Source organism: Melozone crissalis, unplaced genomic scaffold, assembly GCF_028551555.1.
Source record: "Melozone crissalis strain CALT ecotype California unplaced genomic scaffold, PUWL_Pcris_2 ptg000032l_1, whole genome shotgun sequence".
Taxonomy (NCBI): domain Eukaryota; kingdom Metazoa; phylum Chordata; class Aves; order Passeriformes; family Passerellidae; genus Melozone; species Melozone crissalis.
The window spans coordinates 555,971-568,423 of NW_026535810.1; the positions used below are offsets into that span (position 1 = coordinate 555,971).

At 57.9% G+C, this 12,453-nt stretch overlaps 1 protein-coding gene across 3 annotated transcripts; it reads left to right on the forward strand.

Annotated features, from left to right (window-relative positions):
* The first annotated feature begins 397 nt into the window (after window positions 1-397).
* On the forward strand, window positions 398-9,767 carry LIMD2 (LIM domain containing 2). 3 transcript variants are annotated; one of them, XM_054281482.1, is made up of 5 exons: window positions 398-454; window positions 6,697-6,833; window positions 8,480-8,524; window positions 8,917-9,056; window positions 9,490-9,767. In XM_054281482.1, exons 2-5 carry the CDS (start codon window positions 6,792-6,794, stop codon window positions 9,647-9,649), a joined length of 387 nt encoding a protein of 128 aa, XP_054137457.1. In that variant the 5' UTR covers window positions 398-454; window positions 6,697-6,791; the 3' UTR covers window positions 9,650-9,767. The 3 variants fall into 3 exon arrangements, with proteins under 3 accessions (XP_054137457.1, XP_054137459.1, XP_054137458.1); XM_054281484.1 differs by having other exon boundaries at window positions 6,732-6,833; XM_054281483.1 differs by lacking the exon at window positions 398-454 and adding an exon at window positions 4,696-4,931.
* Window positions 9,768-12,453: the final 2,686 nt, after the last annotated feature.

Here is a 12,453-nt window from a genome sequence, read left to right on the forward strand (position 1 = left end):
CTTGGGGCGAAGCCAATCTGCACACGCAGCTCATGGGAGAGAGGCTGGAGGAGCTAATTAGCGGGGGGGTAATTGCGCCCCGTGCCAGAGAGCGGAAGGGTCGCCCCGGGGCCGGCGCTGTGGGATCGGGGAGGCTGCAGAGGAGCAGGGAGACAGAGCTGGGAGCCGGGGGAGCGGGGAAGGTTCGGGGTTAGAGGTTGGCTCCACACAAAGGAGCGAGCGGCTGGAAGCCGGTTCGACGCCGAGAGCCAATCGCTGCTGCGGCCCCGCGATAAAAGGGCTCGGAGCCGGCGCGGGGAGCGCAGGAAGCGGCTCCGCTGCACGGCCGCGGCCTCTGCGGCGGGACACGGGCGGCAGAGCCCCGGGCACGGCACAGCACGGTACAGCCCAGCCCCGGGCACGGCACGGCTCCAGGCACGGCACGGCCCCGCCCTGCGGACCCTCCTGCTCGGCGGTGAGCTCGGCTCGGGGGCGGCGGGAGGCGACGGCGGCGAGACAATGCCGGCCCCGGCAGCGGGGCTGAGGGGCTCGCCTGCACCGGGGGTCCCGGTTCCCCAGCACGCCGGGCTGGGGAAGCCGGGGCAGGCGGGGATGGGGAGGAGCGGGGATGGAGAGGAGCGGGGAGAGCCCCGGGGAGCGGCTGCGCTGCTCAGGAGCCGCCCCGCACTCGGGATCGCCCCCAGCCCCGCTGCACCGGCAGCTGCTCGGCCTCGGGGGCGGGAGGAGGTTCGGGCTCGGAACGGGGCACAGCAGAGCCTCGGAGCTGGCCGGGGATCGGGGCCGGGGATCGGGGCTGAGGACCGGAGCCAGCGCCCCGTGCCCGCGGAGCCCCGCAGAGGGGCCGGTAGCCGTGAGGCGAGCAGGCCCGTGCTGGCCGGTCCGCTCCGGGGGTGCATTTGGGGGCGCATTTCGGGGCTCATGTTCCCGTTCGAGCTGTAGTCCTCTCTTTGTTGTGTGCTGCAGTACATGCCGGAGGGCGGCTGGACAGATCCGTTTTATTAAGCTGCTCGGAAAGAGCAGAGATGGAAGAAAAACCTGTTAGATCCCAACTCCCTTATCCCTCTCGGTTAACGCCTGCCAGTTCCCGATGTGTGTCTCCTGCCGCCTCATCCAGGCTGCGTTCAAACCTTTCCAGCGACAGGTCTTTCATCACTTCCCTGGGGAGGCTGTTGCATGACTGTGAGATTTAATAACAACACAAATGCCCTGCGTTCTGACATAACCCTGAACAGCCAGGGATCTCCCAGGGCTCCACAAAGGAGAGCAGCTCCGTGTCCGTCGAGGGGAGGGGGAAAAAAAGGGAACAGAAAAAATGGAATTATTTATCCACTGCCGCCCAAAATTAGCAGCAGATTTAGGAATCAAGCCCAGGTCTCCTAAGTCCCAGTCTGGTGCTGTAACTACTGTGTTTTGAGCCAGCCTGATCTGTCTAATCCCCTTGGATCACTTCAAACAAGCTAAGATACCTTGTAGATCATATTTATGATCAATTTTCTGCTGGTTTTTTTCATGGTGTGGGCATCAGTTTTGAAAAAAAAGCTGATAATCCAGCCTTGAAAATTGGGCTTTGTCCACCAAAGGCGTCGTGTGAGGGCTCTCACAGGGAAGACATCTGGTGCCTCAGCTGAGCTGTTGTGTGTTTAAGGCCAGGAGTAGCACATCTGCAGCATTATTAATGTCGATTACAAAATAATTGCAGGGCAATCGACCAAGCTTAGTCTGACACAGCCCCAGTGTTAATGTCCTTTTTAAATGGGAGTCCTACGAGAAGCAAATTCCCAGTTCCAAACTGAGGATCTGTCAGAACCAACCTCTTGGGCTTTGCAAAGTGGTGGAGGCATCTTCATTCTTAAACAGCTTAAATCCAGGTTCCTGACCTTTTTTGGGCAGCAAAAATCCCAGGAGGCTTCTCATTAGGGAAGGGAATTTCTCTTCTGGTTTCCTTCAGTGGGTAATTCCTGAGAGTCTTCAATTGCCCCTCTGGTCCTGGAGGGTGATGAAATTTTTCTTTTCCTTTTCTCCCACCCTCAGCTCTTGCAGGGTTTTGCCAGGCAGCTGCCATGTCCCCACCAAGACATGTCTGCTTTTCTCTGCCAGTTAAGTCATTTTTATCTGCCATCTGGGGGTGTTGCAGTGCTTACCTCGCTCTTCGCAAAAGCCCTGGGATGGAAAACATTAAATCTGGACAAAAGGATTATTGCAATATCAATGTTAAGCACACTTTAGACATATTTCTCACTCCTGTGGTGTGCCCATAACCCTCTCCATATGTCCAGCTCGGGGTTTTCAGTGGCAAGATCCCTCAGCATCCTCTGATGTGCCTCTCCAGGGATTACTTTTCTTGGCACACTCATTGCTCCACTGCAATCTTGTGGATTTCAGAGAGCCTGATCCTATCCTGGGCTCTATGGCACCTTGGATCCTAAAAGGAAGGAGAGAGATGAAGGCTGAAAATAGCTGAGACAGCTCAAAAAGAATGATATTTGGAGAGATTTAACTACCAATATAATTTTGGTAATGTTTTCTTCTTATACAATCTGCATTTGGACAGCAAACAGCAGTTTTTGTAGGGTTTGTGTGGAGGCAGGGACCATGGAAAGGGGTTGTGCTGTGTTTTGGATTGCCTGGAACTGGACCCACTCCTGCTCTTGCTGCATCTGAAGCAGCAAAAGCTTTTTGTGGGGTCTCTGGGGGCCCAAGAGATGGGCTCACCCCATGGAATCAGAGAATCCTTCAGGCTGGAAAAGCTCTCTAAATCATACTGTCCAACCACTCCCACAGCACTGCCAAGGCCGTTGCTAACCATGTCCCCAAGTGCCACCTCCCCATGGCCTTAAACCCCTCCAGGGATGGAAACCACCACAGGAAATGCCAGTGCAGAGTCTGTGAGTAACAGGTGATATTCCAGGAGAGGAAATCAGCCAAGGTTGTGTTGGAGTAAGGAGGAAATTACAGGCAATTACAGCTCCATTAACTGGAGCACAAGGAAAGGTTGGTTTCTAGACCAGGTTCTGGGAGAGTAATCAGATGTGCTGTTGGGAAGCAGAACAAAATTCTGGGTGGTTTTAACACAGGTTGTGTCAGGCTGGCTCAATGTCTTCCTTGGATATGGTAAATGGCTTCTGAAACAACAGGGCCCCAAGGAAATTATTATTTTGGGTGGAGACAGGGAAAAGAGAGCAAAATGCAAGGAAGACACTTGGATTCTTCTGCAAGGAGGGATGTAAGGACAGAGGTTTTCAGGGCGGCTGGAGTTTTGTGTCAGAATACCAAGGTCTGAGATCTCTCAGATCAGAGCTCACCTGTTTGCATCAGGCCACCACAGTGGCTGTGGCCACAGAGAGCCCATCAGGTGAGAACAGCTCAAAAGGAATCTGCTTCTCCTGCCTCTCCGAGGTGCCTCGCCGTGCTCTGGGGTCATTTCACATCCTTGGAGGATGGAGGAGGAAGGGGCCCGGATCCCCCAGGCCGTGCTTTGCCTTTGGGGAAGCCTCCTGCGATGGAGCAGCGATGCTTGCAGTAAACAAACCCTTCCCTGGGCTGCTAATGGGAACCATCTGGCAGAGAGGGGCCCCTCGCCCTCTGCACTCGTGTTCCTTCCCTGCCATAACCCACCGGGCCGGGAACTGCTGGGTCTGCACTGGGAACGGGCCGGGTCAGCATCGGGAACGGGCCAGGCCTGCACCGGGAATGGGCTGGGAACGGGCCGGGTCAGCACCGGGATCCAGCCCTGCCGGGCCTGCACCGGGAACGGGCTGGGAACAGGCCGGGTCAGCACCGGGATCCAGCCCTGCCGGGTCAGCATCGGGAACGGGCCAGGCCTGCACCGGGAATGGGCTGGGAACGGGCCGGGTCAGCACCGGGATCCAGCCCTGCCGGCTCTGCACCGGGAATGGGCTGGGAACGGGCCGGGTCAGCACCGGGATCCAGCCCTGCCGGGTCAGCATCGGGAACGGGCCAGGCCTGCACCGGGAATGGGCTAGGAACGGGCCGGGTCAGCACCGGGATCCAGCCCTGCCGGGCCTGCACCGGGAATGGGCCGGGCCTGCACCGGGAACCGGCCAGGCCTGCACCAGGAACGCACCGGGAACGGGCCGGGTCAGCACTGGATCTACACCGGGATCCAGCCCTGCCGGCCCCTCTGGAGAAGGGAACGGGGAAATGCTCCCTGCACCCTCCTGGCTGCAGGAAACCCGATCCTTCAGAGGCAGGCTGAGCTTGGGGACTGCCCCGGGGCCACCCCAGATGTTCCCTCTCCCTCCATCTGCCCCAGGGTCAGGCAGGAAGGGGAGAGGGGATGCAGGAGGCTGGAGGGGAAAAGCTCTGTGATGGAGCAGCGTTGTTTTCCTCCCCTGAAACTCCTCCCTGCTTGGAGCCGTCAGTTGGTACAAGGAGCAGGATGAGAGAGGCTGGAAGGCAAAGGGGTTCTCAGCTTGTCCTGAGCCAAAAACCTGAAACTGCTGGCATGATCTGGAGAGGAGGACAGTCCTCACTCCTGCTCTTCCCAGGCTGTGCACCTGGCTAAGGACTTTAGGGAGCAGAGGTTTGGGACAGTCAGATCTGGCCACACGTGCTCACTGCACCCTCAAATCCAGCGAGCCCCGAGGCTCCCTGAGCCCTTGTGAAGGCTTTGTAGCATCAGTGTGGCAGCGTGTCCTCAGGCTGTGCCCGTGTCACCACATTTCCCCTCTCCTGGAGGCTGCCTTGGGCCCCAGCCCCAAGCTGTGCTCCTGGGAAGAGCCATGACAGCAGCCAAGAGCCTCCAAGAGTCACTCTTGCAGTTTCTCACTTGTTCTGGTTCCCTTATCGCCCCAGCACACCCTTCCCCTTTGAGATTTCTGCTCTTGCCTCCTGCCCTGCAGCAGGAAGGAGCTGTGAAGGCTGAAGCTGCAGCGAGGGGCTGGCTGGAAGCACCAGAGGGTCTGTGCAAGGTGGGCAGAGGGGCTGGGTGGGAAACATCCCTCCATGGGGGGGATAAGTGGGTGGAATTGAAGGGAAAGGGGTTTGGGGACATGAGAGGCAAAGAAACAAAGAGTGGGTGGAAATAAAAATGGGTTTATCGGAGAACCCCTGAATGGTTTGTGTTGGGGGGACCTTAAAGCTCATTTTGTCCCACCCTGTGCCATGGGCAGGGACCTTCCACTGGAGCAGCTGCTGGGGTGTGGGGAGTCTGGAAATACCCAGGGAGAGAAGGTGGCTGGGGCAGGGGAGGAAGATGAGCTGCGAGGGAAAGGAAGCTGGGGGAGGACAAATATTTGTGAGAAAGGCTGGGGTGAAGGTGAAAATCAGGTGAAAAGGGGAGGGTTGTGTGTGTGTGTCAGGGGTGTGTGTGGAGTGGGGACACCACGTTTTCGGGGCCCCTCATGTTCCCTGCAGGGGCTGTGCTGGGCTGCAGGACCCGACAGACCCCAGAGGCACAAGGAGAAGGTGCTGCCCCAGGAATGGGGGCAGGGAGGGGCTCTGGGGGTGGCCCCCAGCAGATGCTGGGCTCAGCAGCAGCAGCAGCTGCCTGAGAGCAAGCTCGGAGAGCAGGAAATAACAACCAAACCGCAGCGAGACGGGAAATGATGCTGATAGAGCCGGGCTGGGCCTCAGCCGGGGCTGGGAAACCTTTGCAAGCAGGGCTGAGAGGGGCACCCACCAATGCCCAGGACCTGGGGAAATGCTCTTTTCAACTCTGACAGCAGCCATGAATTTTAGGTGCTTTGCTGATGTGACTCAAGCCTGCTGTCAGCTGCTGGGGGTTTGGCAGCCAAAGAGCCCCCTAAAGCTCAGGACGTGTTTGCCAATGTCCCTGTGAGGTGGGCATTGAGGAGATGCCCCTGCCCCAAGCCCTCCACCCTGACCTGGCTCTGCCCTGGGGTTTTCTCAGTGTCTAGCCCAGTCCTTGGGCAGCAGGAAGGTTTTTGGGGTGGCAATATGAGGCCAAGGGGTTCAGTAGGGCAGGAAAGCAGCCCCAGGCAGAGGCAGGTGCTGGTTTTCCATCTAACTCATCCCCATCATTGCAGAGCCACCCCTTCCCCCTGCTTTTCTCTGCTCTGCTCCTCCCTGGGCAGCACCACTCAGCCCCACAGCTCTGTCCTCTGTATTCAAACCAGGGCTCATCTTTCACGGGTGTTTTGAGGGTAAAGTGCAGTGGGGAAAACCCCTGAGGAGCTGTCAGTGCCTTTTTAGCTCTTTTATTACCAAAAGGGGTGATTTGCAATGCTGGTGTGTTTTTCCTGTGCTGGTCCCAGCCCTGTCAGCCTCATCCTCCTGGGCACATCACAAGGGCTCAGCCTGAAGGCACCAAAGACAAAATCCCCATCAGTGGCTCTGCTGAGCTGGGATCAGCAAGACTTTTCTGGGCTAAAATTAGACTAAAACCACAGTTCTTCCTCCAGCAGCACCATTCCTTGAGTGAAACATCAGTGAAACGGGGTGCTGGTTTTGTTGCCTTGGTTTGGGGCCGAGTGCTTCCACCTGTGGGTTTGAAGTAGGATCCATCCCATCACCTTCCAGGTGTTCAGAGCCCCAAACCCTCCTGCTGCTGTCCCAGTGTTCCAGAGCTGCATCTCCCATCCAGTTCCCTGTGCTTCAATCTCTGGGAAGGGCTGATCTGAGCCTGGAGGGAGCTTCGAGCACACCCCAGCTCCTGCAGGACTGCTGGAGTTGGTGATGAAACCAGCCCCACTCCTGATGACATTTCCTTTCCAGGTGATGCAAGAGCTCTGTCTTTGTCACCTCTGCAGGGAACCTCGACCCACAGCCTTCAAGCTGAGGATTAAACAGAGGGAGAAGGGGAAGGAGCCATGTTCCAGGCCACGGGAGCAGCCAGCCCAGCCCCAGCCCATGTACGTGGGGTTTGTACCCTGGGGTTTGTGTGGGAATTTCAGCTGGGTTTGGGTTCTCAGGGGGGAGGGTTGTACACAGAAGCTGTGTTCCTGACCTGACATTTCAGGGTGATCAAAGGCACGGCCACAGCTACTCAGAGAGCAGAACTGGGGACAGGAATGTTCCAGCAGAAGGTGCTGTTTGCTGAGCACGCCGGACGCCAGCCTCAGGCTCTGCTCCATCCCCAGCTCCTGGAGCTGCTGTCTGTCTGTTTGTTTGTGTTTCCATGGCTTTCCGTGATCACAATTGAGAGCTTTCGAGCTGGAGTGATTGGAGATGGAAAAACATCAAGGTTCAAGAACATCTCCTGCTGGGACAGGATACGGCCCTTCCCCGAGGGAAGATCTATCAGATATGGAGTGGAGAGCGTGCCTGGCTGGCCAGGAGCTGCCGAGAAGTGACAGCAGCCCTGGGCTGCTGCAGCCTTGGGAACGGATGTCTCAGCTCCAGAGAGGCAGCTTTTCCTCAGCCCTGCTCAGCTGAGCCTGGAAACAGCACATTAAACCCTAACCCCAGGAGAGCAGCTGTGCTTGTTCTCTCAGTGCCAAGGGATGCAACTGGTTTTACACAGCCTGAGCCTCCCCTGCCCATGGCCCACTGTTGACTTTGGCTCCTGCTTCCAGCCTCGTGGGACTGGGAGGAAAATCACAAAATCGTGTCCCTGACCTCAGGCAGTGAGAGCAGCTGGGAAACCTCTGAGGAGGCAGCTCAGAGGCGAGGGGAGAGCTTCCTGTGCCTCCCTTGGACAAACTGTTTCCAAAAATACAAAGGAGAAGCGATGGGGAAGGACAGGGCAGGAGGAGGGGATCAGCCTGGGGCAGAGAGGGGCAGTGCTGGGCTGGCAGAGCCAAACTGGGTGACATCCTGGGGGTTGTCCTGGGGTCACACTGCCCTGACCTTGGGGACAAGGCATGAGGGGATGAGCCAGCCCTGACTGGTCACCTCGCTGGAGTGCCCTTGGATCCCGACTTTGGGAAGGAGGGAGCACTTCCACCAGTGCCCAGGAGGGTGGAACTCCTGGGGTGGCTGTCAGGGACCCAGCAGCTGTGGGGTGGGGGCAGGATGTGCACTGGTGAGGGGAGATTTGGAAGGGATGAGCTGTTGCAGCTGCAGGGACACAATGCAGAGACACCCTGCCCTGAAACCTGGGGCACAGGTAGAGGCTGCTCAGCGCTTTGGGCTGTGCCCTGATGCTGCAGGGCTGAGCAGCACCTGCCCCAAAAATCACACGGAGCTCTGCCCTGTGCCCTCCCCAAACCCCCAGGCACTGAACTGTGCCTCAGTTTCCTGCACAGCCCCACTGTGAGGGCTGAAGGGGAAAAGAGGAACTGGAAACAAAACCTCAGCCCCAAGAGGCTCTGGGACAGCGAGGGGCACCCAGCTATGCCCAGGGGGAACAGGCCAGTGCCCCCTGAGCCTGGGCATTGCCCCCTGAGCCCTGTGCACCTCCTGCAAGAGGAGTTAATTACCCCCTCCAAGGGGCAGGAGCAGAGCTGCTGTGTGGAGCTGCATGGGCCACAGGTGCTGGTTTACAGATGCAGGCACAGAGGGGTTTGATCAGGGTCTGGTGCCAAGCTCTCATTTTGCTTTCTCCTTCCCTTTTTAGGAGGCCAAAAGCAGCTCAGGAGGCAGCACAGTGCAGCGCTCCAAGGTACCTTTGCTTTTTCTACACCATAAATCATGCCAGAATGGTCTGGGGTGGAATGGACCTCAGAGCCCGCCCAGTGCCGTGGCAGGGACACCTCCCACTGTCCCAGGCTGCTCCAAGCCCTGTCCAGCCTGGCCTTGGGCACTGCCAGGGATCCAGGGCAGCCACAGCTGCTCTGTGCCATCCTGCTGGTTCTTGGCAAGGCTGGAAGGGCCAAAAGCCCCCGGGCCAAGCTCCCACCCAGCCCAGCAGCAGTGGAGTGGCCCAGGGAGGGTGAGGGAGATGGGGCTGCCTCTGCTCCCCAGGGCTCTGGTGAATGGAGGGCAGTGGAGGGTTCCAGGTTGTCCCAAACTCCTTCCTCATCCTCTGTCTCCCTGTGCTCTGCCCTTGGCCAGTCCTTCAGCCTGAAGGCGCAGGTGAAGGAGATGTGCACTGCCTGCCAGAAAACCGTGTACCCCATGGAGCGCCTGGTGGCCGACAAATTCGTCTTCCACAACTCCTGCTTCTGCTGCAAGCACTGCCACACCAAGCTCAGGTGAGCCAGGCTGTCCCTGTGGTGGGACAGGAGCCACTGCAGCTCTGCTGAGACCCTCCCAAATAGTTCTCCTCCATCACAGCCCCTTGTTTGGCCTGGAGCCAAAGCCCCCCAGCCCACCCACCACAGCAAAGGTTCATCTGCACACCTGGGCCCAGCTAAACCCTGCCTGGTATGGAAGGAGAGATGTTCCCCATGAGAGCAGCCCCAGGAGAGCTGAAGGAGCCAGAGCCTCCTTCCAGAGGACTCAGAGCCGAGCTGAGCTCCCCTGGGACCCCCCATTTCTACTCACAGCAGCCCCCAACAGCCTCTGCTGGTGGGAGGGAGCTGTTGGCCCTAAGGGTCCCCTCGTGCACGTTGTCCCCTCTGCTGTCCGGGTGTCCCCAAGCCCCCCCAGTGTCCCTGCCTGGCTAACCCTGCCCTCCCTCCCCAGCCTGGGCAGCTACGCCGCGCTCCACGGGGAGTTCTACTGCAAGCCCCACTTCCAGCAGCTCTTCAAGAGTAAAGGCAACTACGACGAAGGCTTCGGGCGCAGGCAGCACAAGGAGCTGTGGGTGCACAAGGAGGTGGAGAGCGGCACCAAGTCGGCGTGAGCGGGGCCAGCCCCGCCCCGGAGCCCCGCGGAGCCGGGGCAGCTGAGCCGGGAGAACTGAGCTGATGTAGAGCAGGACCTGGGCCCGGGCAGAGGGGGAGCCCCTCTCTGGGGGTGCTCAGAGGGGTCCTGCAGGCTGTGAGGACAGGGCAGGGGTGAGCAGGGTGCAGCCCCCAGACCTGGAGCCCTCCCTCTGCCCAGTGAGATCAGAGCAGGAGCAGTGCCCCCCATGGGATCCCAGTGAGATCAGAGCAGGAGCAGTGCCCCCCATGGGACCCCCAGTGAGATCAGAGCAGGAGCAAAGCCCCCCCAAGGGATCCCAGTGAGATCAGAGCAGGAGCAAAGCCCCCCCATGGGATCCCAGTGAGATCAGAGCAGGAGCAAAGCCCCCCATGGGCCCCCCAGCCCTGTTGATCCATGTCAGCCCTGTCACCATGGAAAAGGGATGAGCTGGGGGCTTCTCCAGCTTGAGCCACTGCGGAGCTCCCAGCCACACCAGCCCTGCCCTGCTGGGGCTCTGCATGAGGAGGGTCCCTGGTTTACATCAGCTCAGTTCAGCTGGGATGGTTCAGCCTTAAGGTTTCACAGTGTCTGTTTTTTATATTTGCCTTCCACTGGTACGTTCTGCGCTGGAGCCTCGCGGCAGCTTCGCCTGCGCGCCTTTATTTTTGTAATACAAGGTTTCCCAGCCTTCCCTGTCCTGTCCTGTGTTCCCAGGGGCCTGGGGAGGGGTCAGGTCTGCCTCTTACTGCCCAGGCAGTGTGCAAAGAGCTTGTGTCCTTGTGGGATCAGGGAAATATTCCCTAATAGGAATATTTCCCTGTCTAGGGAATAGGACACATAGCCTATTCCCTGGATACCTGAGTGTGAGTGAGGCTGGAGGGGAAGGGGAGGCAGGGAAGGGAAAGAGGCAGCCCTGCCTTCTTTGGGGAGTGCTCAGAGGGGTCCTGCACACCAGGAGGACAAGGCAGAGGTGACCAGGGTGCAGGCCCCTGACCAGAATCCCCCCTGGAGCCCCCAAGATTTCAAATTCCACATCAGTGTTGCCCTGCGAGCTGCACAGCCCAGCTGGAACCTTCCACCAGCTTCCAAATGGAGCCCAGGCCACCCTCAAGAAGCATTCACCAGCCTGGGGATCCCCCAGGACCGGATCCACCCCTTTGCCCTGATGTGTCTCACTCTCTCCCTGTGCTCTGCCAGGGGCAGGATGGGATCAGTGCTGGGATGGCCTCACAGGTCTGCCCTGAACCCACCCCACATCCAATCTCCTGGTTTGGATTGCACAGTCCCTACAAATTAATGAGCCCAGCAAGCCCTGCCAGGCTGGAGACACAAATGCAGGAAAACCAGAGAAAGGGGATGAGTCAAGTTTTAATTATTATTTACCTCTTTCCTCCAGGCACACTTTGTACAGCTGTGCTCAGGAACCCCAATTTGTCTTTCAAATTCTACAGGAATTGGGCTTTTCAGAGCCCCCACACAGAGCAGCAGCCTTGATATCAACATCCCTGACTGATCCCATCAGCTCTGCTGAGCACATCCTGTCTGGGAGAAGCCACACACAGCCATGGAAACAGGAGATAAGGATGAGAGAGGGAGGAAGATGAGGATGGGTAGTCCAGAGGAGGAAGAGACGGCACAAATAGCCCCTGGTCCCTGTGCTGCTCCCCCTGCTCAGTACAGCAGCTCCACAGTGACACAGGTGACATCTGATTTTGGGGACAGCACTGGCTGAGTGACCACAGGAGCCTGATGTTGGACAAGTTCACTCTCCTTTCCACTAAAGGTCTGTTCAAAGGGCTCCTGGGACACACAGCCACCACAGGGACTGTGCACACAGACCCTGCCAAGGCTCTCAGGAGGCTTTTGGGATTTACACCCCAGAAAAGCCACCCCTGAGCAGCCCTGCCAAGGGGCTGTGATGCTGCAGGCTCGGGGCCCCTTCCCTGGCCCCTTCCTCCTTCAGAAGGCTCAGAAAATGAAAGCAGAGCCCTCAGTTCCACTTCCTGCCTCTGGCTGGCCTCACTTCCCATCCCCTCAGCTCCCAGGCTGCTGACGAGCAGCATTTTAACAGTGCAGGAGGATTTCAGGGGGCTAGGGAAGCATGGAGCCCCCAGGTTTTTAAAGTTGGGTTTTCAGTTAGAAAGAGAACATTAAGCCAGAGAAATAACGATCTTTGCTTGCCTCCTCCTCCCTCTTTGGGAAGAATCTCCTCAAAGTGAAGATAACAGAGAGCTCCCAAGTTGCTCCTTTGGCAAAGGCAGGAGCTGTGGGCTCTGACACACAGGGGGGTGTCAGGTTGGTTCTGGTTCCAGGAGACATTTCTGGTCTGAGACAACTGCACCTGATGGGTGTCATCTGTGCTGGCACAGCCCCAAGGGTCACACCTGTGCTTGGTTCATGGGCAGGGTTTCTGCTGTATCAGCTGGTTCCTCCCCTTCTGATCTGTTCACGTTCTACACTGACAAATATTCCAGTGTTACATCCCAGGAAAAGGTGACTGGAAGCTGCTTGTGGTGAGGGCTGGGGAGGCCAGCTGCTCCTCAAGGGACAGAGTGGCACCCAAACACTGATTAGGTGACAGTGACACTGAAGAGAGAAGCTGCATGAACAGGAGAAAATCAGCCTTTCAGCAAGGAGAACAGGTGAATTTTATAGCAGCACTATTCTGGTTTGTTCCTAACACAGCAAGCTGTAAAAAAAAATCAGATCTGGAAGTATTTGGAGATGTGGTTACCCATTCTCCTGCCCTACTCAGGGACAGCAAATTCTCTCCAATTCACTGCTACAGTCAGTGCAAGACAT